The 27,310-nt window shown below is 41.0% G+C and overlaps 1 protein-coding gene across 4 annotated transcripts in view; it reads left to right on the top strand.

Annotated features, from left to right (window-relative positions):
- The window catches only part of nfia (nuclear factor I/A), a 266,171-nt gene that overhangs the window by 198,983 nt on the left and 39,878 nt on the right, over positions 1–27,310 (top strand). For all 4 annotated transcript variants that reach the window (XM_074636630.1, XM_074636631.1, XM_074636632.1 and 1 more), the window contains 2 exons: positions 7,975–8,040; positions 10,849–10,923. In XM_074636630.1, coding sequence (XP_074492731.1) covers positions 7,975–8,040; positions 10,849–10,923 — 141 coding nt within the window. The remainder of the gene's footprint in view (positions 1–7,974; positions 8,041–10,848; positions 10,924–27,310) is intronic.

The following is a 27,310-nucleotide window of genomic DNA, read 5'->3' as shown; positions in this document are numbered from 1 at the left end:
AAGTTACGCTAAATTTTGTGAGGAAAAACTGGCATGGCCATTTTCAAAGGGGTCCACTTTATGATAATCACATGCAGTTTGGGGCAAGTCAGCACACTGACACACTGACAGCTGTTGTTAAGCATATGTTTTATGCTAAATGCAGTACCTGTGAGGGTTTCTGGACAATATCTGTCATTGTTTTGTGTTGGTAATTGATTTCCAATAATAAATATATACATATATTTGCATAAAGCACTTTTGTCCACTCCCTTGTTGATAAGAGTATTAACACAAATCTCCCTTTAAGGTACATTTTGAACAGATAAAAAAGGTATGATTAATTTGCGATTAATTGCGTTTAAATATTTTAATCGATTGACAACCCTATTTATAATAATATTTTAATTTTAATATTTAATTACTCTGGTAGCCTGAGGGTTTTATTTAGTGTTAGATAATAAAAAACAAGTATCGGTTTTCTTTATAATAGATGTGTTTAAAGTTCCATTCAGTCTTTTTTTTACCCCGTAGTTTAATTCACAAACATCCCTCAAAGGTTTTGTGTTCGACAACTGATCATAATTTCAAAGTAAAGGTTTGTTTCTTCCTGTAAACAAATCTTTAACAGCATCAAGAAACATTAATAACTTAGAAATAGTCATATAAAGACCTGTCAATCAAAGACATCATACTCTAATCCTGTGGATGCTGTTGGTGGTGGTGTTGGGTGGGTTTTCACTCTGGTTTGTGTGTGTGTGTTAATTTATTCTGTGTGCGAGATGAAGGGGAGGCAGACGCAGCTGATTTGTGGCCTTTATAGAAATGAATTCATACATCTCCTCATTTCATTAAAAGCTAAATCAGAGCTCAGATCGATACCGATGACCGGGGTGTGTTTGTTTTTATCACTGCTCGGACCTAAGCGGGTGGGCAGACGGGCGGGAAACTCTCCGTCCATGTTCTCGCTTTTGATCAGCCAACTCTCACAAAATCATTCCAGTAAAAAAACATCTCATACACATACAGACAGGAAGTTTGAAATGTGTTTGTTGCAGCGTATAGGCTCTCTTTCTCTCTCTCTTTTCTCTGTATCTTTGGCATGTCTCTCGCCCAAGTCAACGGTCAGCCTCTCTCAGCCAAACACACACAGAGAAAAAAGAAAAAAGATCTTGGCCGCCAAAACAGATCACTGTTTCTTTTTTGTCTTTTTTTCTGTCTTTGCTGCCTGTCGCTCTGCCAAGAGATGACAACACGGTCCCAGTCTGACTCGCCCAGAGAGAGAGAGAGAGAGAGAGAGAGACAGGTTGGGTTAGATCTGAGATTTAGAGAATAGAATAAATGTTTGAAATTCAAAAGAAAAATAAACAAACAAAGCCGAAAATAGAGAAGTGAGACGAGCATCCGTAAGGTTTCTGGCTTATTTTGGCGGCCATATTGGGAGAGAGTCACGGAGGTGGAGGGAGACGAAGGCCTGTAGTCTTTCCAAAAGCAGCTCCGAACTCCTGAAGAGAAACCTTTTAACCCCTTACCATCCCGCCCTCTTTTTTTAGAGGGGCAGTGGTGGGGGACAGAAATATGTATAATAAATTAACAAATTAAATTAAATATATTTTAAAGTGTATAAAGGTTTAGAACATAATGATAGAAGTATATGATGGCCATTCCCATGCTTCATTATGTCTCAAAAATTGTTGCAGCAATTTTTGGGTTGATACCATTTGTTACAAAGATTTAATGGGTCTCTAGTCTGGTCCATCCATCCTCTGAATGCTCAAGGTCTCTAGTTTGATCCATCCATCCTCTGAATACTCTAGGTCTCTAGTTTGATCCATCCATCCTCTGAATGCTCTAGGTCTCTAGTTTGATCCATCCATCCTCTGAATGCTCTAGGTCTCTAGTCTGATCCATCCATCCTCTGAATGCTCTAGGTCTCTAGTTTGTGGTTGTAAAGTTTCATGAGTCTGTGATTATCCTAGAGGTCACCACAGCTCATTTCATACAGTGACTGGTGGTCTCACTACAATGAAATGTCTCCTATGGGGACTAACATCATCACACATGAATATAGTTGGGTTCATTGGATCCATCTCAGCTTCACAGTGATGCCCAATTTGTGCAATTCCAAGACTGTTTAGGGACCCCAGTATGCAGAAATATTCAAACACACCATTTTAGAATAGGTGAAAATAACACATTCATACTGCATTCAAAAAACGGCATTGGTTTATGATCAAAACTGCATGTGATTATCATAAAGTGGGCATGTCTGTAAATGGGAGACTCGTGGGTATTTTTTTTTTTTTTTTTTTTTTTTTTAAAGTTATTTTTTTGGGGGCATTTTCCATTTTTATGACAGGACAGTGGATAGAGTCGTGAAAGGGGGGAGAGAGAGAGTGGATGCAGAAAGGGCCACAGGCCGGATTCGAACCCGGGCCGCCACGGTCAGGACCAAGCCTTAATACATGGACGCCCGCTCTACCAACTGAGCTAACCGCCCGACACGTGGGTATTTTTATGCACATATCTTGAGGTCAGAGATCAAGTGACCCCTTTGAAAAAGGCCATGCCAGTTTTTCTTAGCGGAACTTTGTAGCGTTATTTAGCGTTCTTCCTGACAAGCTTGGTACCAATGGATTCCTTAGGTTTTCTAGTGTGATATGATACCAGGATACCAGTATAGCTTGAAACCTGAGCCCGTTTCAACCTCTGAAAGACAGAGTAGTGGCCTGCGGGCGGGCCAACGGAGTGTTAAGGGGTTAAATGTAATACATGATAACTTGATTTATTCCCCTAGTATTAATGGTCAGTGCCAGTACAGGAAGTAGTGTGTCCTTTATGTTGAGAGGTAGAAAGTGACAGTGTGGAGGTGATGGATGCGAAGCACGTCTGACTTTCATGCAGCAGACTGAGGTTCACTTCCTGTCAGAGACCTTTAATTAACATTTGCCTTTTTGTTAAACATATTCCTGATCTTTCTCTATCGTTAACCGTACTGTAGTGTAGAGGTGGAATGTAACGAAGTACATTTACTCCAGTGCTGTACTTACATGCAATTTTCTCTCTCTCTGTTTCTCTCCTTTCTGCTTTTCTGGGAATCGTCCAGTAGCCCCTCATACCCCCCCCCCTCCCTTTCCTAGAAAAGAGGCTGTTCATGTCAGAGAGAGAGAGAGAGAGAGAGAGAGAGTAGGGCTGGGCAAGCGACCTCCAGGGCCACAGAGTTTGACTTTCCCACAGAGAGAGAGAGAAAGACCCCTGCCCTCTCTCTCTTTTCTTGGTTCATTGTTTTCTTCTGTCTAAGTGCTCTAATGTGTCTGTGTGTGTGTGTGTGTGTGTGTGTGTGTGTGTGTGTGTGTGTGTGCGCGTGTGCTGTACAGGTCACATGGGAGATGACAGCAGTGGTAGAACGAGGACCGAACCAATGCAGAGACAAAAGTGTTCATGTTGGTTTAGTTCAGATTTTAGAGAAAATGTGCGTGCGCGTGCGCGTGCATATGTGTTGTGTTGTTTATTTCCACGGTCCACTACCCTCAGTCTATAGCTGAAGCCCTGGAGAGGAAGAGGAAAAAAAGTAAAAGAAAGAAAAGAGAGACGGAGGGGAAAAACTCAGTCAACACCACTTGTTGAAATAAAAGCGTGCATGGCAGCAGCTTTTGTTCCTAAATGGAGGTTTTTACTTTGGAGCTTGCTGACTGAGACAGAGAGAGAGAGAGAGAGAGAGAGAGAGAGAGAGAGAGATGGAAATGAAGGGAAAGAGACTAGAGCTCACCTTTAAAAGAAAAAGCATGGTTAGCTAGTATGTTTAAAAATATACTTTTATCTTGAAGCTGTGAGAAACAGAGAGAAAGGAAACACATATACAGTAAATAAAAGAAAGAATATATAAAAGGAAGTGAATGTGGAAAAAAGCTTGGTTTAAAGCACTTTTCAAAATAAAAGCATGGAAAGCAACAACTTGTGAGTTTCTAAATCAAGACTTTTATTTTTGTCTGTGAAAGGAAATGAAGAGAAAGGGAGAAAAGACTGAATGATGACAGGAAAGAGAGGGGGAAATAGAGAAGAGGAGATGGAGGGAAAAGGTGCTCAGTCAATGACACCTCTTAAAATAAAAGCATGGATGGCAACAACTTTTGTGTTTTTAAGCAGAGGCTTTTATTTTGATTCCTGTGTTGGAGAGAGAGGGTAAGTTGTAGCAACTTTTTCAACTTTTAATTTGAAGCCTTTGACTGAGACATTTGTGTGCACTGGTTTCACTGGGTTGTTTCTCCATCATCTCAGTAGTGTTTATCTCGGTGTGTACAGAGGGCTTTTATTTTGCTGTCTGTTTTTGGATGCCCCCCTCCACCTCCTCCACCCTCAGTGGGGGGTGGATGCAGGCGGTCCGGTCTGCTCCCACGCCTCATTAGCATATTTAATTAACCTGGACGGGGGATGGCTGAATGAGGGGGGTGATGGGGTAGGGGAGCAGTGTGTGAAAGTGCCCTCCAACACACACCCATCAGCAGCACCCCTCAGCACTCCTCCTCCGGTTGCCGTGGTTTCAGCCTGATGCTCTTTGTTTTAAGCTGCTGAAGCAAACAGACACAGTGAACAGCATGCAAAACAAGGCTGATAAATGCTGCACTTTGTCTGTGTTTGTGTGTGTGTGTGTGTGTGTAGGGGGGGCCCTCACTGCATAAAGTATAAATTTGAAATTTGATTGAACCATTGAACAATATACCGTAACCATGCAGTGATAACGTTTGAGTAAAATCTACTGATTATCCTATTACAAATGATGTGAACACATCCAAAATGTACATTTTACCACTACAACCAGTTCATTTACAAATAAGAAGTCTAGCGTGAATTTTGCACACAAAAAACTGATCAAAGTGTTAAATATAAATCGTCTTGATTTGGATATTTTAGATGAAATTCCGTCGCTGCACCTGCCGGCATATTCAGCTAATTTCACTTCATTCCTCTTGATTCAGTGTCTTCAGTAAGAAGAAGGAATTCAAACTTGGAACATAAACTTCTTTTCAGGCTGTTTCCCTTCTCACATAAACGTAATTTACATATCGCTTTTTAAAAACATAAAAGAAAAACTTGAAATTCAATTTAAGAGTAAAACTTAAACCAAATAATGAAGTGGCAAATAAATCCAATAGAAATTGTAAAAGCGTCGTTATAACAAATGAGCTGGTAATCCAACCAAACAATATTACTAATAGCAAGCTTTTATGAGTCTTACAGTATGAACAGTACATCTATTTAAGGCAGGGGGGTTTTCTCCTGTTAAATGTCAAAACATCCTAAATTGAAAAAACTGAATTCATTTACAGAAACGTTCCAAAATTAAAAAAGCTTATTGTATGGTAAACTTGACATATATAATTAATTTCAGCTTTGTGTGGAACTTCTCTGAAGTTTACACTGAGAGAAATACTCCCAAAAATCAGACTGACTGTTTCTGTTCACATGAAATCCCGTTCTATGAGTGGAATCACAACATAAATCTCCCCTTCTCTTTCTTCTATCTTCATTTCCTGTTTGATTCTTCCATTTTATCATAATTAAAAAGTTTCACTTTACTGGGCGTTGTAATAAAACCGAACCCGACTCGCCTCCATCCGTCTCCGTCCGGTCCTGAGTCATGGCCCCTGCGGCGGCCGGCTCCAGGGGGGATGATGGGTGATATTTCTTCCACTCCCCCCCGACTATTTTATCTGCAGCGCGGCCGATCGATGCTCCTGAAGACGCTAAATCATTTGCAGGAGCGGAGCTGCATCAGAGCAGAGAGCATGCTGGGAAAAAAGAGGCAAATGCAGAGAGGGAGACGGGCTGCGTTCACAAAGCAGCAACGAGTTTCTCTGTTGGAAGATGTTAAACATGTCCCATAATCCTCTGCAGTGACGAGCAGAGTGGCCGCTTTAGGTTCAGTCGGATTTGTCTTTGTGTCCATCAGTTTGTCTTGTCCTTCATATTAACTCTGCTAAGATCTGTAGTGGAAAGTAACTAAATACATTTACTCAAGTACTGTTCTTGAGTAATATGAGGTACTTGTACTTAACGTGAGTCTTTTTTTTTCCACGGCACTTTCTACTTCTACAACACTGCATTTATCTGATAGCTTTAGTTACTTTACAAATGAAGGTTTTTGCACACAAAACATACAAAGCCCTTATGAAATATGATGTTTTGTTATAAATTAAACTACCCAACAGTTTATACAAGTACAGCTGAAACCATTAGTTGATTAATCAATTAGTTAATTGACAGAAAATTATTATATTATATATTATTATATTTGTATTATATTAATTTAAATGTATTTGGAATATTTTTAGGTTTGGGCTGTTAGTTGTAAAATATGCATGAGTAATAATCAAATAAAATAATATATAATAGTATTAGTCACGAGCGACATGTTTCTTCATTGAGGACTTTGATTTTTATGACTCTTAGTACATGTACCCGATAACATACATTTACTTAAATGACCAGTGTTTAACATTTTTAACGTTTTTATTAGTGTAGAATCACCTGAAACTAAGAATGGTTGTGTTTTCATTAGCTTAGAAGGAGCCCTTCATATCTACATAGGGAGCAGGTCCTCTCCACGGAGTCCGCCATGTTCTACAGTAGCCCAGAGCGGACAAACCAAACACTAGCTCTACGTATTTACGTTACTTGGAGGCCACAGTAGTTCTCCAACACGTTTGTAAAACTGCGGTGACAAAGAGTGAGTGATAAACCGTGGTACCGCCAAACGCCATCTGACTTCTTCTGATTTTACTGCTTTATACTGCCATACTTTCACCAAAGTTCATTTTGAATTCAGGGCTCTTGTTGCTGTTATAGCACTTCAGTAAAGAGTGTGAATGAACAGTCAACTGTCTGCTGCAGCAGGTCAGTCTGGTGTGTGTGTGTGTGTGTGTGTGTGTGTGTGTGTGTGTGTGTGTGTGTGTGTGTGTGCGTGTGTGTGTGTTCACTCGGGTTTATCTCCTGAAAATATGAACATAAGAATGAATTATCCCTTTTTAAATGTTTGAAACTCTACAACAAAATGATGATTTTTTTTAAAAGTATTATAACATTTATTTAATCAAGTCATCTCATTGTGATCAAGATATTTTACACGAGATAAGGCACACAGCTGTATCAGAACCCATCACAGACATCTCTAAACAGTTTAAATTCATCCAATGGGATGAGATGTTCAGGTCACCATAAGAAAAGTGAAAAATATAACAACATGGACAGAATATATAGAAAACAGTCAATTAATAAAACAGAAAAAGTGTTTGCATGTAACGCATCATCAGTCAGAGCTGATCTGAGGTTTGCTGCCCATGTCTATGAGAGCCGGCTGTCAATCACTTGCGAACTCCGACCAAACGGTCAAACTAGGCAGCGCTGATCAAATATGAATCAATATTCTGTTACTGTAATGACTATTTCTCTCCTCAGATGTTCTCAGAATCATCTTGTAGTGCACGGTTTAGCTGTAAAATAAAAAAGTTTGTGACGCCGCCGCCATTGTGAAATCTGGTGAAGGAATGCCAAGTACTGGTCACATGACCGGAGCACAACCAATAGGAACGCTCTCTCAGTGATATGACCTGTGATTGGTCAAAGATTTTCTAAATCCTGAAAACAGAGCCATGAGGAGGAGCAGAAGTGTAGTTTTCTCTCAGAACACTTGAATTACAATATGCTGAAAGGTTATTATGGGATTTTTGCCAATGATGCCAAAAATATACTGCCTACTGCCGCCTTAAATAGGAGTTGTTCCATACATTGTTTTCATGTTGGTGTTAATGTTGTTTTCAGCTACAAAAAAATTAACTAACCGTCCAATCAGGACACAGCACCTCTTTATGTGTGTGTGTGTGTGTGTGTGTGTGTGTGTGTGTGTGTGTGTGTGTGTGTGTGTGCTTGTTTGTGTGTGTATTTAACATCGTTGGATGGACTCGTCCTCATCAGTGTTCATCTGTTTTTTCCCTCCAGAAACCGGCCAATCAGAAAGCCCCAACCAGGCCAGCGAATCAGATATCAAGGAGCAGCCAGAGAACGGTGAGACACACACGTATGCACACGCACGACACACACACACACACACACACACACACACACACACACACACACACACACACACACACATTCAGGGGTGACCTGTGTTTGACCCTGGTGGTCAGACCAAGTGAAGCTGTGGTTTTATCTCACACACACACACACACACACACACACACACACACACACACTGAATCAGGGAAGTGTGTGTAACAGATTTTTAAATGTGTGTGTGTGTGTGTGTGTGTGTGTGTGTGTGTGTGTGTTGATGGATGTCAACGTACTGTAAGTATGTGTGTGTGTGTGTGTGTGTGTGTGTGTGTGTGTGTGTGTGTGTGTGTGTGGAGGAAATCCTTTCTGGCGTGTGTGTGTATGTGTGTGTTAGACCTTGACCCTGAGATTCCGCTACTTGCCAGTACAGACACACACACACACACACACACACACACACACACACACACACACATGCATGCATGCACACACACACACAGATAGAGGGATACTTCCAGCTGGTAGTGATTATCCCTGTTGGGAAACAGAAGCTTCCACTTCTCATCTGTTCTGTACTTCCTTGATACTACTGCTTGTACGACTGTTACTACTGATACTACTACGAGTACTAGTGTTACTACCGACACTACTGCTAGTACTAAAGTCAGTACTAATACTACTGGTACTGTTACTACTGACACTACTACCACTACTGTCCCTACTGCTACTGCTGCTACTACTGTTACAGCTGATAATGAAGCTCTTTTGACTACTACAGCTTTTACTGCTACTACATGTACTGATCCTACAACTGATACTACTACCACTGCTACAGCTGATACTAGTATTAATACTACTGCCACTACTGTTATTGCAACTTCTGCTACTGCTGCTCCTACTGCTATTACTACTTCTACTATTACTGACAGCACTATTATTAATTCTACTGTTACTACTGCTGCTACCTACTACTACTGGCACTGATACTGATAGTACTACCTGTACTACAGTTACTACTGATAGTACTACTATTTATTTTCCAGTTACTACTACTGCTACAACTACTATACCTCCTGATACTGCTACCACCAATAACAGCTACTACTGTTACAACTGATACTAAAACTACTGCTACTGCTACTGTTACTAATACTACTATTACAACTACTACTACTATTAATGCTACTCATAGGCTACTACTGCCACTGGTACAATCGATTCTACTACAATTATTGTTACTAATAATACTGATACTAATACTGATACTGACAAAATGTCTACTACTAACTGGTATTACTGTTACTACTGGTACTGCCTCTGCTACCATTACTACTACTATTACTACTGTTACGACTGGTATTGCTTCTGCTACCATTACTACTACTACTACTACTACTACTACTGTTACTACTGGTACTGTGTCTGCTACCATTACTACTACTACTACTACTACTGGTACTACTGGTACTGCCTCTGCTGCCATTACTACTAATACTACTGTTACTGCTGGTACTGCTTCTGCTACCATTACTACTACTAATACTACTGGTACTACTGGTACTGTGTCTGCTACCATTACTACTACTAATACTACTGTTACTGCTGGTACTGCCTCTGCTGCCATTACTACTACTAATACTACTGTTACTACTGGTACTGCTTCTGCTACCATTACTACTACTACTACTACTGTTACGACTGGTATTGCTTCTGCTACCATTACTACTACTACTACTACTACTGTTACTACTGCTACAGTAGTAACAGTACCAGTAGTAACTGGTACCATTACTACTACTACTACTACTGGTACTACTGGTACTGCCTCTGCTGCCATTACTACTAATACTACTGTTACTGCTGGTACTGCTTCTGCTACCATTACTACTACTACTACTACTGGTACTACTGGTACTGTGTCTGCTACCATTACTACTACTAATACTACTGTTACTGCTGGTACTGCTTCTGCTACCATTACTACTACTAATACTACTGTTACTGCTGGTACTGCTTCTGCTACCATTACTACTACTAATACTACTGGTACTACTGGTACTGTGTCTGCTACCATTACTACTACTAATACTACTGTTACTACTGGTACTGTGTCTGCTACCATTACTACTACTACTACTGGTACTACTGGTACTGTGTCTGCTACCATTACTACTACTAATACTACTGTTACTGCTGGTACTGCTTCTGCTACCATTACTACTACTAATACTACTGTTACTGCTGGTACTGCTTCTGCTACCATTACTACTACTAATACTACTGTTACTGCTGGTACTGCTTCTGCTACCATTACTACTACTACTACTACTGTTACTACTGGTACTGCTTCTGCTACCATTACTACTACTAATACTACTGTTACTACTGGTACTGCCTCCGCTGCCATTACTACTACTACTACTACTGTTACTACTGGTACTGCTTCTGCTACCATTACTACTACTAATACTACTGTTACTACTGGTACTGCCTCCGCTGCCATTACTACTACTAATACTACTGTTACTACTGGTACTGTGTCTGCTACCATTACTACTACTAATACTACTGTTACTGCTGGTATTGCTTCTGCTGCCATTACTACTATTAATCCTGCAACTAATACTACTGCTGGTACTGCGACTGTTACTAGTAGTATGACATCTACTCTTTCTTCTTTTACTCCTGTTAGAAGTACTCATTTAAAAAAATAACCAACGTTTACTGAGTTCTACAGCCAATAGTCTGATGATGTAATCACTCAGTATGATAATTTAATATGTGCTGATGAACCCCCCTCTCTCTCTGTGTCTTTCTCAGGTCATCTGGGCTTTCAGGACAGCTTTGTGACGCCCGGCGTCTTCACGGTGGCCGAACTTGTACGAGTCTCTCAGAGTAAGTTCCCCTCTCTCTCTGATAGAGCGAGGCAGAGCAGTGATTGGATTGTAGATCTGTCATCGATAGTGGATCTAATGTAATTCCTCCAGACCAAACCAGACACTGCTCAGCTTAATGAACACACACACACACACACACACACACACACACACACACACACACACACAACCACAACAACACACACAGCCATGAATAATACTCTGGAAAAGAGTACAGCACAGAAATGTCTGATGTTTCTGAAGTGAACGTGTCACTAAAGAAGTAGGATGCAACAACAGGTAAATGTTTTGAAAATGTTCTGTTCTCACACAGACCAAACTTCACTTGCATTTATGTTTATTTATTGGCCACGCAAAATCCTGGTTTCTGATTGGCTGGCTGGTGTCCTGTTAACAGGTCAACAGTTTAACCACGTTTCTAAATCCGAGGTCAAGGTATATTAACCTGGAGATCACCATAGCAACTGTGTTTGGTACAGGTGCTATGCTAACTCCTACTGCAGAAATGATCTTAGCCTTGGATTAAAATTACTACAAACTAATAAGGAACCCTGGTTTATTATAATATGATATAAAATAATATAAAATGCTCATTCTGTATTAATTGAACCAGAAGTTTGTAGAATCTGAGTTGATCTAAGTTTGATTGGAGCCACATTGGTGCACCCTACCTTTATTTTTTTGCCAGGTTTTATGGCCAAAGCTAAAACTAAATTGAACTTTTATCCCAAATACTCTGACCTCCAAAACCTGCGTCCAATGGGAATCTGATAAAGGCGGGAGACAGAAGTTGTGGCGGCAACAATTTGACTACAGAACCGTTCATCTGGTTTATCTCTGAATTCCCACAGTTCTGTTACTGTACTTTCCAGTCCTACCTGGACTCTGGTAAACAATGTCAAGCACTGTTTACTAGGGGTGTGACGAAATACCGTGCCGCAGAATATTGCGATATAAAAACTTGACAATATGCATCGTCGGGAGGCCAGACACACAAGCCAGCCGCCCGACACTAAAGATCAAAGTAAGAAAGCTTCACATGTTGACCGTCATCTAGGGGTGGGCGATATATCGAATATAGTCGATGTATCGCGGCTTGTCCCACACGTGGTATATGAAATGACTATATCGCGAACATCGACTACAAATTGTCATGTAATGTTTTTAAGCCACCCCGCCGGCATGAAACTCGCTTTGGCATTTCCTTCTCTCCGTCTCTCCTCCGGCTCCCTCTCACAGAAATACACGTCACAGACTCCGCCTTCATCCAGACCTCTCTCTCCTGGGCGAGTGTGTGACGTATTCGGCCAGCGTGTTTTTGTTTATGAAGGGAAGCAGTGGAGAGAGACGGAGCCCGGAGAAAGCGAAAGAACTGAAGTGTCAAAGCGAGTACGGTAGCGAGAACACGCCCAAAGCAACCAGAACCAGTCCAGAGGCAAATGACTCTGGCTTCCTCGCTTTCCAAAGCAATCCCATATGACAAACAAAGTGCAAAATGCAAAGAAATCACGGCCGCTGTAAACTACATCACAACGCTTGAAAAGCCCGGATTCAAAAGACTCATTAAGACACTTGATCCAAAATATGAACGTCCAGCTAACAGAACCAAAGCTGTGAGCCTGAAGAAGTGGACCAGACTGCAGTTTTGGCCACACAGTAGGCTACACCTCGTGATTGGTGAGTCTTTCTACACTGCTGGGAAAATAATATTTTTTATTATCAGTAATGTTATAACAGCTTACTGGTAAACATAACAATAAGATACTTTACATTTATTACACGCCATTAAAAACGGTGTGTGTGTGTGTGTGTGTGTTACGTATTTATAAAAATATATAAAGCATATATTGCCAGATAACTATTCGGTTAAAGTGTATATATTATTTTTAGGCCATATCGCCCAGTGCATTTGCAGCTGATTTGCAGCCAATGGAGGAGTCAGGCGAAATTAGCATAGAAGACGCCCCCCACCCCACAACTTTCTAATCGCTTGTATGGCAGCATTTTGGATTCCCTGTTGAAACACAAAATAGGAAACTGAAGATGCATATGAGCATTCATAATGGAGGGAAACCTTTTAGTCCAGTGTGTGGAAAATGGTTCAGTCAGAAAGTAGAATTGAAGTGACACATTCTATTACAAGATGATTCGGCTATACCATGTTACTAGTTAGAACACATTACAGTTTCATAAAAAATGGAACTATAGGGCAAACATCTGGTTTGTTTTGCATTTTGTGTCTTTTGAATAAAAGGCTACTTTTTCAGTCATATATTTTCATCAAGTTTTGTTAGAATTATTGTTATAATATTGTATTGTATTGAGATCGTGAACCCAATATTGTGTTCCGTATCGTATCGTCAGCTGAGTGAATCGTCACACCCCTATTGTGTACCTTCTGCTGTAGTCCATAGTTAGCTGTTTTGCAGGTTTATGTTAATTCTGAGCACTTAGGCATTCAGAGGATGGATGGCTTTCCTAGCTAGATTGGCAATAGAGCAGTTTCCAGAACAAAAGTGCTCGCCATCTAATCACCGAAAAATGCAATTCTTGCAGAAATCTCCAAATGTCAAAAGTTTTTGATACAAAATTACAGCATGGCTTTTTCTATGGTGTTCCTCAAGGTCTTGGTGTCTTAATGTGGTATTTTGGAGGGATTTGTTAATAATTTTATCAATTCTCAAGTGGTAAAAAACGGTTAAATTTAGCACCAAATGTGTGTAACAAATGGTATCAACCCAAAAATAGCTTAGTTTGGTCAAATCAATTGACATCGTACAACTCAGTCACATTGTATTTTTACTGAATGATACACTTATTATCATTGCAATAGATACTGCTGTTGAAAAGTTTGTAATCTGCCACAACAGCGTTTTGATCTGATTGAGTCCAGTCAGATGTCTGAGAGGACTACTCTATATGTTTCAGTGGTCTTTCATGCTTTTAACTTGTAGAAAGTCCTCCTTACAGATAGATGGTATTTTGTTTTGTACATGGAGAACAAAATGCTGTACAACTGTTCAACCAGAAGGACAAGTGAAAGGGCAGAAAGAGAGAATGATCCTTCTGAACAACAGATCAATAAGAATAGAAGAAATCGGCAGTCCTTGGTAAAAGAAACTGGAAGCTCAGCATCAAAATGTGAGCAGATTTGGATGCCAATGGAGCTAAACAGTGACCGCCGGCTTTTTGAACGGTCCCGGAAGTCAAATTCCTATTTATTCACTTGTTCATATATTTCAGAAAATCCTTAAATAAAGAGGAGGGCTGTTAGTCAATTCAAATATTGAATTGCTATTAATCACATGATTGTCCATAGTTAATTGTGATTAATTGCAAATTAAATACACATTTTGTATCTGTTCAAAATGTACCTTAAAGGGAGATTTGTCAAGTATTTGATACTCATAGTCATACTCATAATGACATGGGAGTGGGCAAATATGCTTGTTTTATGTTACTGTATTTATATATTTATTATAGGATATCTATTAACAACACAAAACAATGACAAATATTGTCTGCGTTAACTTTGACAGCCCTAATAAAGGGTTTTCAGCATGGAACCAAGCCAACCAGCTACAAGATGAATCATGACCACAAAACATTTGAAAAGGGAAAATGCAAAGGTACAAGACTGTGTACATTTATTTTAAGAGTGAAGGAACTAATTATTTAAAAACTTTTAAACTAACCATTGTCGATCTAAAATTAAGACAGATTCGGTAACAGCATGCCTTATTCCTCGTTTCAAATGTTTCAGAAACACATTTTGGTTCAATAATGATCGAGGGTAACTGACGCTTTTCCAACAGTATTCTCCTCTGTCATGCAACACTGTGGGGACATTGACTAAAACTAAAACTAGTTTGGGGCCAAAACTATTTATAATGTAAATAATACATATGATGTCTGAATGATACTGTTTTTGTCTCTGTTAAAATAGTTATTATTGAAGAAAAGCAGAGAAACATCAATATAACAGCTGATTCCAAACTTTTAGTGATAATGTACCACTTTATGCTTTAAAATTACACTTAATGCATTTTTTTAATATTAATATTCAACACATTTTGATTGTTTGTGTCACCTGTCAGCTGTGAGTCGTCTCTCTCTCTGAACTCTTTTAATGAAGAGGAAATATCAAAGATGGGAGGGGCGATGAAGAGGCCGCAGAATGGAGGAGACGGAGGGGACAGGAGAGAGAGACAGAGAGAGAACGAGGGACGAACGTGACCTTTAAAAGTGCCGACATGCAGGAGAGAGAGGGAGATAGAGAGAGAGTGACAGAGAGCGCAGTGGGATCTATATGAGACTGTCGATCGCCCACCGCTAACAATAGTCCGATGTAAAGTGCCTGTCAGCACACACAGAGACCCCTGATCAAAGAGCCATCGATCTCACACACACACACACACACACACACACACACACACACACACACACACACTGATCCCTGCCTGATCAGATGCACGCCACTGCGCATGCAAAATCTCACATAGTCACTTAATCACACACACATACACACATCCTGCCATAGGTGTGTGTGTGTGTTCCCGGTGCCCTGTCTAGGTCTGCATGGCGCCCAATTTTAAGGTACTTGTACATTACTAAAATATTCTCTTTTCATGCCACTTTCTATTTCTGCTCCACTTCATCCCAGAGGGAGATATTCAACATGTTCTCATCCCAACTCGTCACATACTGACGCTTTGTCAGACCCCTCGGCGTCACTTCTTGATCACAATAAACATTTGCTTAATGTTGTGAATTAATCAAAAACACTTAGTTAGCTTTAGGAAACAACAACATGGTTGGGCTTCAAATGATGACGATGTACAATGAAAATGTGACTTGACATTGTGAACACAGGACACGAACAAACAGCTGAATGTAAAGTGAAACTTAACACAAGGGACAGGGACACGGACAGCGGTCTTCCTGGATGAAAGCCTTGTGTTTGTTGGACCCATACACCTCCCCTTCCACCCGCCCTATGGCGCAGCCACATTTCGCTCTTTAAACTACGTCACCGCAGCACTTTCTCTGAGCGTTTACTGTTGCCGTGGATGGCTTTACATTTGAGTTAATGGAGCGCTCAGTGTGTTGCATAACAGCCTAAAAGGTGCCGTGTGCGGCGGTATAAAATGACAGCCATGATAAAGCCTCGCTATTTGACGCAGTATAAATGTGTTATTTTTGCCTTTTCTAAAATGATGTGTTTGAATATTTTGCATACTGGGGTCCCTAAACAGACTTGAAGTTGCATAATTTGGGTATCACTGTAAAGCTGAGGCTCTGGTGGATCCAATGAGCCCAATTGTATACATATGTGATGATGTTAGTCCCCATAGGAGACATTTCATTGTAGTGAGATCATTTTTTTTTTTTTTAATTTGACCTCACTGTATAAAATGAGCTGTGGTGACCTCTAGGATAATCACAGCCTCATAAAACTTTACAGCCACAAACTAGAAGCCTAGAGCATTCAGAGGATGGATGGATCAGACTAGAGACCTAGAGCATTCAGAGGATGGATGGATCAGACTAGAGACCTAGAGCATTCAGAGGATGGATGGATCAAACTAGAGATCTAGAGCATTCAGAGGATGGATGGATCTGACTAGAGACCTAGAGCATTCAGAGGATGGATGGATCAGACTAGAGACCTAGAGCATACAGAGGATGGATCAAACTAGAGACCTAGAGCATTCAGAGGATGGATGGATCAAACTAGAGACCTAGAGCATTCAGAAGATGGATGGCTTTCCTAGCTAGATTGACAATAAGGGGCTTTCTGAGCAGTTTACACAATGGAAAAATGAAAAATGAAATTCTTGCAGAAATCTCCAAATGTCAAAAGTTTTTCATACCAAATCACAGCATGGCTTTTTTTATGGTGTTCCTCAAGGTCTTGTTGTCTTAATGTGGTATTTTGGAGGGATTATTGACCACTTTTATCAATTGTCGATTGGTAAAAAATGGTTAAATTTGGCACCAAATCTGTGTAACAAATGGTATCAACCCAAAAATTGCTACAACAACTTATGAGACATAATAGAGCATGAGGATGACCATCATATACTGTACTTTTATCATGATGTTCCAAAACCTTATACACTTTTACAATTTATTTGAATTCATTCATTCATTCATTCACGTTTATTTCTGATTTATGACTAGAGCAACTTGCCACACAGTGCTGAGCTGCATCTCAAATGAATCTCCAGGTTCCAGCTTTCAGATGATGTACACCACTTCTATGTGACATCTACTGTTGACCTGCTATCTCCCCCTAAAGAACCCCTGGACCCCCTAAAAAAGACTAAAATGGGTCTAATGTGAGTAATAATAATCTAATGATAGAATATGTAATAGTACAACAGTCACAGTGGACATTTTCTACTTTTAATACTTTAAGTATATTTTCCTGATTATACTTATATACTTTTACTGAAGTAACATTTTCAATGCAGGACTTTTACTTGTAATAGAGTATGTTTATAGTGTGGTATTGGTACTTTTACTGAAGTAAAAGATCTGAATACAGACAATATTGTTTTTTATCTTAACTTATCTTATCTTATCTATTTCCTCCACCACTGTCTGTAACTCAATACAATCTCAAATTCAGCATTTCTTTCATCGGCCTTCCTGAAATGATGAATGAAGTGTGTTCCTGGAGTTTACTTTCTCTGTTCTCAAATAAATCAGCTCCTCTACAGCACTGGATATTAGAAATTGAACTTTGTGATTTTAATAAAGTCAAACAACGATTACTTTGTGATCACAGAAAAAAAATACAACTCGAAGCACGACAGCGCGGGTATGTCATGGGATGTCACGTGAGGAAATTTTACCACCAGTTAATAAACTTGTGACAACACCGGTGTTATCGATTACACTGTTATCGATTTTACAAGAAAAGAGGGCACTCAGTATATGTACCTTTAGAACGCTTACTTGGATGGCTGTGTGTCCGACATCTCCGGTCGAGCTTTCGCTGCGGGGCCGCAGGATTCCACCTGTCGCCACGCACACCGACTGTGACCGCTCCGTTCGCCATGCGGTGATTGCCTCATTAACGTTACGGTTCCCTTATAGCACTGGGTTTAAATCCAAAATATTGCCAAATATGTGCTTCTGCTTTTCGTTTCGACACCAAATCCTCCTCCATCTACTTGTATCTCTCTCGTCCCGTGTGTGTGAAATTGTGCTCCTGCTACTCTGAGCTGAGACTCTGTACGGAGCAGACGCTTTCACTTTCAGCTTGTAGCGTCCATCATCCGACTATGTATTCATAACACGGTGCTGATACACCAAAATGAAATAAATGGGATTTATTTCTATAAAAAAAACAAAAAGCAAAAAGAGGGTGGGCAAGTAATGTAATCGGTGTATGCCCAAACACTGTGTAACACTGTGTAACACTGGTAACACTGTGTAACACTGTGTAACACTGTGTAACACTGGTAACACCGACTACTGCGGCAAGCCAGTTGTTGCATCCTCTTAACTTGGTTTCATCCATATCCATAAGACACACCAACGCCCTCTTTTTTAGTTATAATCTCTTCTGTCTGAAATCATTAACAGCGTTCTGTCCTCTCTGTCCTGCCGTTCTCACAGACACGCAATGGTCTGGGCTTATGGGAAATTGACATTGTTAAAGGCAGCTAAAAACAGGAATACTAAATATATAGCTTACATTGGATCTTTTTTTTTTTGTAACTACCATGCTTAACTAAAGATATGAAGCGAACCACATAACATACTCTAAATAAATGGTCAGTTCCAGGGTTGGACTTTGTTACAAATGTGGATGGGATTTTGAATGAGGTTTCCTCACTTCTGGAACTGAACCTTGAAGTCACTTCCACGTTAGCTTCCGCCCTGCTTATAAAGTTTCTCCTGGAGGGTTTTCTGATCACATTCAAAGCAGATGAGTGTCTGTACTGAGCAATAACATTTAAGCACCTTAAACATTTAACCAAAGAACAGTTCTATGAGTCTTAGCCTGAGGTGCACTTTTAAAATCTAATGGAATGGGAGCTGCCGTTTTTGAATAAGATAACTTTTATGGGACTTTGTATCTCCTGTAGTATCCACACAGTATTATTACAAGCTGAGCACTGTCCTGAACATTTATGCTTCTTTTTTCTCCTTTAGTATCACTGCTATAATGTTTTTATAATAGCAGTAGAGTAAAGACATAGGTGTTTGAAAGACTATTTCACCTTTTTTTTCACTTCACAGCCAGTATGAATGAGGGAATGATACCAGCGACCAAAAACTCTGTCAGTGTACTTGAAAAAAAATGGGTTTCCAGGTTAATATTTCTAATGCGAGGAAAATAAAGAGTAAGAAATCTTTCTGTGGCTGTACAGAGCTGAGCTGGTTTAATGTTGGTGCAACACACACACACACACACACACACACACACACACACACACAAACACACACACACACACGCTATTAAGGTTATATTCGTATACTCACAAACACGTAGACACATTCAGGCAGACACAAATGTATTCACAGATGCACACACCCTTTCTTGTGTGTGTGTGTGTGTGTGTGTGTGTGTGTGTGTGTGTGTGTGTGTGTGTGTGTGTGTGTGTGTGTGTGTGTGTGTGTGTATTGTGTTGGTCAGCAGATTTGCAGCGATGCGGCTCTGGAAGAATCACTTATAGATTAGAGTGCAGGAGAGTCCTGTGTGTGTGTGTGTGTGTGTGTGTGTGTGTGCGTGTGCGTGTGCGTGTGCGTGTGCGTGTGCGTGTGTGTGTGTGTGTGACCTGCTAGCTTTTCCAGGTTGTTAAAAGCTAATGTACCTGAATGGTGTGTGTGGGTGTGAGTGTGTGTGTGTGTGTGTGTGTGTGTGTGTGTGTGTGTGTACATGTATGTGAGTGAACAACATTAACTCTTCACTATTCATTTATTACAATTAATGATAAATATGGACAATGAGAAACGTGTGTGGAAACACACTCAGACGCTCCCACAAAGCCAGTAGAAAGACCTGATCATATATTCAGTTTGGATGACGTAGGATAACACAGTGTTTGCCCATAGGATTTTGAGAGACTGTGGTGGGTGGTTCATGCTCCCCCGGAAGAAAACTTTGAACATTTTAAAGTTAAATGCATCAATCTGGAGCCCTTTGAGAGCAAAATTACGAGGCTAGATCAATGAAGAACTTGGTGCTCTAATAAACAATCTAATCATAAAGGTTGTATGGTTATGAATGCCGATGGCAAGAAGTCCCACAGCATAAGCATGGTAAAGGAGACGGGGTGCCGACATCGACCCCTCGCACTGAGGACAGTCCGCCCCGGTTGACTGTCACGCCGGGAATCCCGTCCCTCCCCACAGGGAGAGAGGGCGTACTGTGCAGAGAGAACTCAACGGCCCCGGGCAGAGGCGAGGTCCGGGCGAGGGGTGCTGTAAAACTCACGGTCGGGCCTTTCCAAGCAGACCTCGGTCGCGGCGCACCGGACAATGCGTCTGGCGAGGGTCAGCCCACCTGTTGAGAAGTGTAAAACTATTTTTGGATCATCATGAAACTGTGGCCGGCTGTATGTCAGATCACTGTGATTTCATTTGAATTAGGATACACAATGGTTGATTATGATTGGATAAAGATATACAGCACACTCTGCTCCGCCGCTTGCAAAATGTGGATAAATATATTAATCAGTGTTTTTTTCATTGGGCATCAACCTCACGTTTACGCGCATACTGTCGAAAAAAAGAGACGTGAAGCATATATAAAGGCTTCAGTTCAGGTTGCGGTTAACGTGAGACGAGCAGACAGCAGCTGACCAGATTAAAATTAGAGTGAATCTGTAAAAACACTTCTGACCCCCTGCAGCCTGGACATGCACGGGCTGGACGGGAATGATTGAAATTTCTGTTTTTACCGTGTTGCAATAAGGGGGCATTCACGGGAATAAAAAGAAAGTGGGACAAGGCCGTAAAGTAGGTGTGTGTGGGGGGGTAATGGCCCCTTGGCCCCCCTGCTTCCAGCGCCCATGTTGTGGTTACAACATGGAAAGTCACGTACAAAATATGCTTGGCATTCAAGTGGTTAAGTCGTGGAATAGCCAGATGAGGCCGTTGGGAATATCAACATTTTCCTCAGACATATTATAGAATTACAAAGAAAACCTCTATACAGCAAAATGATTCTCGTTAACACGGTAAACACAACCCTATTCGAAGGCAGCAAACCAAGCGTACTGAATTTTGCTCAAACTCTGATTCACACCTCTGAGCAACGGTAGCCGACGCTCATGGGTATTGTAGTTTTTAGAGCCTCCCAACAGAAACAAGACTAAGAGTCTCTACAGCCATGCTAATAGATATGTGGGACTGTATTTAGACACAGGAATGCTAGCATCAACATGCGAACAAGTTCACAATGACAATGCTAACAAGCTGAAGTTTAGCAGGCATAATGCAAACCAGGTTCATCATCAGAGTTTAGAGTGTTAGCATACTAGCATTCATGAATTAGCTGTAAACATCAAGTACAGCTGAGGCTGATGGGAGTGTCATTAGTTCTGCAGGTATTTGGTCATAAACCAAAGTATTGGACACATTAAAATGTTGACCTGATGATGGCGCTAGATGAAAAGTCAGAGGATCACCAAAGTTATTATAATTCATCCTGAGGGGATCATGAATGTCTGAACCACAGTTCATCACAATCCATCCAATGGTTGTTGAGATATTTCAGTCTGGACCAAAGTTGTGGGCAGACAGACTGACAGACTGTGGTATTTGTACTTTTACTTAAAGGGACTCTGTAAGAATCGTAAATTGCTTGTTAACATTGACACCTGTGGCAGTTAAGTCAACGACAGTCAGCGGCCTGTTGTTCGCACTTGTTTTCGCACTACGTAGACGCTAACGAGCATCAGTCAAAACTGAGGCGACACACACGAGACTGAACGTGATTGACAGGCATCATGTTGATTAAAGTTAGCAACATTAGCCAGCTAAACCACAATATCCCTATATATTTCACATTAGGGCTGTGTATAGGCAAGAATCTGGCAATACGATACGTATCATGATACAGGGGTTACGATTCAATATATTGCGATACTGTAAGTAAGGCGATATAATGCGATTTTAAAAAATCTAAATTTTAGATTAAAGAACACACCGCCATATACATAAAATCAGAGTAAAAAAACTTATTTTAAACAATCAAAACAGTGGGATATGCATTTATCACAGTCCGTGTAACATCCAGCATCATAGCACTACTTTGAGCGGGCACATAGACTGAGAGGACGCATCTCTTTGCAAATGAAATAAAGTATTGACTGAGTACATTTTTGCATGTAAACTATTAATTAAAAATCAATACAGTGTTTTTCAGAATCGATACAGTATCATCATTTATTTCTGCACAAACTGCAACTTCCACTGAACATTCACTAGATATTCTCAGAGCTAAACTCTCTTCTGCTCCGCTGCTCGCTTGTTTTCGCACACACTCGTCGCCGCTCTCTCTCTCTCGCTTCACCACTCACTTCCCATGTGCACACACACTCTTCGCACTGGCTCTGCTATACTCCCATAACACTAGTAATTCCCCCCGACGTCGGTCACATTCCTGTTTTGCAAGACGGACTTTTTTTTTTTTTTGTGCTACCATGGAGTTTGTGTTGGAGTCTGAGTTGTGATGGGGGGTGGTCGTTTGTTGGCGTTGGCGGACTCCATTTCTAACCAAACGTTAGCTACAGCGAAGGCACTCGCGAGCGCGCATGACGTCACGGGCCCAGGTTCTTCACATTAAAAGTGGTCTACAGGCTGATAGAGGAAACCCAGAAAGTCGTGGAAGGTCTCATTTTTTAGGTTAGGTCACACATTGGCAAAAAAAATTATTTGAACTTGTAAAAAGTTACATACAGCCCCTTTAAGTAAAGTACCTGAATACTAATAAACATAAATACACCGAATGAATGTGTGTGTGCGTGTGTGTGTGTGTGTGTGTGTGTGTGTGTGTGTGTGTGTGTGTGTGTGTGTGTGTGTGTGCTACAGCTACACCTGTGCTACACATGTTGGTGTTTGTGTGTTTGCAGGAGAGAGAGTGTTTTATAGAGTGAATGAACACACACGTACACACACACACACACACACACACACACACACTCTGGGGTCTGCAGGGGTGACTGAAGCCTATAGCTTACCAGAAGATGAGAAGTGGTCGGCGGGGGGGGGGGGGGTTGAAGGGGAGGTGGAGGAGGGGGGTATTGAACACAGCACACACACACACACACACACAGCGGGTGACCTTGGCGTTGTGCAGCCATTACACAATTCACTGGCAGGCCAATCGAATCTCTCTCTGTCGATCAATATCCTATTAAAGCAGCACACAAAGAGAGAGAGAGAGAGAGAGAGAGAGAGAGAGGGAGAGAGGGAGAGTATGGGTTAGTGTAGCAGCCATGTATTAAATGTAATTGGTCAGTTCAGTATATTTCTGCAGACTGGATTCTGACTTCTCCTCCTCAATCATCCCTTTCTCTCTCTTTCTGTCATTTACTCTCTGATTTTACTGGTATTCCCCCAAACTTCCCCTCCTCTCGATAAGTCTGAATTAATACATAGAAAGAGTTCTTTATATGTGTGTGTGATGAATCCATCTGTACGTACTGGCTGTAAAGTGTTCCCTTGCTAAATCCACAGTCTGTCTTTGTGCCCTCCAGAACGACACATACAGTATAAGTGTTTTCTGATCTGACACCGCTGTGGTGAAGGTTTGCTTCAGTTTAGGGAAATAGTTTGGGTAAAGGTTGAGGAACTTTCTTTGTCATGTTTACAATAATAACCATGCGGTTACGGTTATAGCTGAAGTAGGCAGATTGGAGCAAATATGATTAAAAAAAGTTATTTTTATAAACGCTCACTATATCCTGACATGTGCATGAGACAGGTAAGCTGAAAAAAATCATGTGCCTCTGTGTCTTCCGGTGTCCTCCGGTGTCCTCCGGTGTCCTCCGGTGTCCTCTGGTGCTCCTCATGGCATCTGCAAGATTTCACAGATCGGAGGAAATCAACCAATCAGAGCCGAGCTGGAGTCTGCTGTCTCTGAGCAGCTGTCAATCACTCACAAACTCTGATCAAACGGTCAAACTAGGCAGCGCTGATCAAATATGAAATATGAATGAATATGAAATAATGAATAAGTACTGCCTATTTCTCGCCTCAAATGTTTTCAGAAACATCATGAGAAAGTTTGTGACCTGGCAGCCATGTTGAGATCAGCTGAGGAAATACCAAGTATCGCCCACCAGCCGGAGCAAGCTATCTAATTTTACAGCTAAACAGTACACTACAAGATGACAGCTGCCTCTGTTGAATGAACAGCCAATAGGAACGCTCTATCTCTCTCTCTCTCTCAAATCACCTGTGATTGGTCAAAGTCTCCTGTCACAGGGTAGATTTTTTAAAGCCTGAAAACAGAGCCATGAGGAGGAGCAGAAGTCTATTTATATCTCAGAACACTTGAATTACAATATGCTGAAAGGTTATTATGGGATTTTTTGCCCAATGATGCCAAAAATATACTGCCTACTGCAGGTCAAATCGTGGTCATGGTTAAAAGAAAACTCATGTTGACTGTTAATAGGAAACAGGAAGCTTTGTAAATTAAGTCGGGATCTTCCAAAGTTACGGTACCGGGGTCAATATGTGCTGTTGAACCCTGTTTGCGTTTTGTGATGTACAGTTGAAATCCAGAGCACACAGCACATGGCAGCTTCATTATTTACCAGAGGACCAACTTGTACCTGCAGGTACAACTTAACTGTAACAGAACTTTATTTAGAGACATGCACCATGTAAGCTCATTATGAACTATAATAATAAAGGTCTAGTTGTTGACACAGAGCCCCACTACGAGACAGGCCCCACATTTAGGTGCAGGTCTTTGCCCTTGTTGATATTGTACTTTTAGTGGAGTGCCTTGGTAGCCGATGGTTACAACAGATGCCATGTAACTGCAAAGTCCAGGTTCAATTCCAGCCGTGGGACCTTTGTTGCATGTCATACACCTCTCTCTCTCTCCCCCATTTCCAGTCTGCCCTTCCTTTGTCCAATAAAGGCCAAACAAGCCAGAAAAAAACAGATCTGGAACAAACAAACTACCAAAACCCACTGACAATCAGTCAACCTGAGACTTTTGGGACTCCTGGGGATCTCAAGTGTGAGACTCTTTGTTTTAACATTAATGTTAACTTTTTGGACTGTTGGTTGGACAAAACAAGACATTTAATGACGTTATCTTGGGCTCTAGGAAACTGTCATGGGCCGTTCTTATTGTTTGCTGATGCTTTATAGACTATCGATTAAAATATTTAATTGTGAATAATCGCATGATTATCCATAGTTCATCGAGATTAATCGCATGATTGTTCAAAATGTATCTTAAAGGGAGATTTTTCAAGTATTTAATATTCTTTTCAACATGGGAGTGGGCAAATATGCTACTTTATGCAAATGTATGTATATATTTATTATCAGAAATCATTAACAACATAAAACAATGACAGATATTGTCCAGAAACCCTCACAGGTACTGCATTTAGCATAAAACAATATGCTCAAATCATAACATGGCAAACTGCAGCCCAACAGGCAACAACAGCTGTCAGTGTGTCAGTGTGCTGACTTGACTATGACTTGCCCCAAACTGCATGTGATTATCACAAAGTGGGCATGTCTGTAAAGGGGAGACTCGTGGGTACCCATAGAACCCATTTACATTCACATATGTGAATTTAGGTTTTCTAGTTTCCTATGATGCCAGTATCTGCACTCTAGTTGCGTTAATGCGTTAAAAAAATGAGTCGCGTTCAAACAAATTTGCGTTAACGCGTTATTAACGGCCTCACTCCCCGCCACCAGGAGACTACTTTCCTCGTGGGTACCCATAGAACCCATTTTCATTCACATTTGAGGTCAGAGGTCAAGGGACCCCTTTGGAAATAGCCGTGCCAGTTTTTCCTCACCAACATTTAGCGTAACTACGTTGCGTTATTTAGCCTCCTTCACGACAAGCTTGTATGACATTGGTACCGATGGATTCATCAGGTATGACACCAGTATCTTATTTCCAGCTTTAAAACTGAGCCGCTACAACCTAAAAATCACAAGTTGCGTTGATGCGTTAAAGAAATTAGTGGCATTAAGACGAATTTGCGTTAACGCGTTATTGTGGCGTTAACTTTGACAGCCCTACTAACGATTATCACTTTCTGAACTACTGAACTGTGAATCAAACCTTCTGCAGCAGGTATCTACAGCAGGACTGTAACAACCCTGAGTGTCAGGTTAAACACCAGCAACAAACCTACAGAGAACTGTTGTATGATACAAATATATACTGTATATACGGAATACGTACTGTATATACTCATATACAGTACGTCGGCTATATGTTGTAATTTGCGCAGACGGCACTGAGAGCTGCAGGTCTCTCTCTGTGTCTCTGAACCACTTTGATGTTTATAGACACTTGTAACAAGCTCAATCTGCTCCACACACACACACACACACACACACACACACACACACACACACACACACACACATACACACATACACACACATACACACAGATGCGTGTCTGGAGTGCCAGGGGCGCACCTTGGCACTGACACAAATTTCATATACACACACACACACACACACACACAGAAACACACAGACACACTTTCCTCCCAGTGTGTCAGGAGAGCTGATATTAGACGTAAGGATTTGGGGATTAAGTTGATATGATGGCATAACACTCCCACTGCACACACACACACACACACACACACACACACACACACACACACTGAACACACACATCATAAAGACACGCACACACATCTACAGAGAACACACGCACAAAGAGATAAGAAGGCAGATGACCCACTTGGCACCTCCCAGTACCTTCGTCTGGAGGCATTCCCACCCGACACACACGCGCGCGCGCGCACACACACACACACACACACACACAGAGCGATGCAGGGATGAAAAGATGAATAAAGCTGGAGGCCTGCATGGTTCAAACTCATCCATCCCTCCTTCCTCCTGCCCTTTGTCGCCCCTGGCAACACACACACACACACACACACACACACACACTCACTCACACACACACACACACACACACAAACACCTGGTGGTGTGCCAACACCTTATGGGAACCACAGCACAAATGGCACAAAGATGTTTAATCTCAATAATAATAATAATAATAATGATAACAACAATAATAATAATACTGTTGGCTATACATGGACAATGAATCATTCAAATCAAAAGCAGTATACCAGCAGTATAAGAAAGCTGTGAATCTGGTGAATCATTTATTAATT

This window comes from Sebastes fasciatus, chromosome 5 (assembly GCF_043250625.1).
Source record: "Sebastes fasciatus isolate fSebFas1 chromosome 5, fSebFas1.pri, whole genome shotgun sequence".
Taxonomy (NCBI): Eukaryota; Metazoa; Chordata; class Actinopteri; order Perciformes; family Sebastidae; genus Sebastes; species Sebastes fasciatus.
This window is presented reverse-complemented; position numbering and strand designations above follow the sequence as displayed.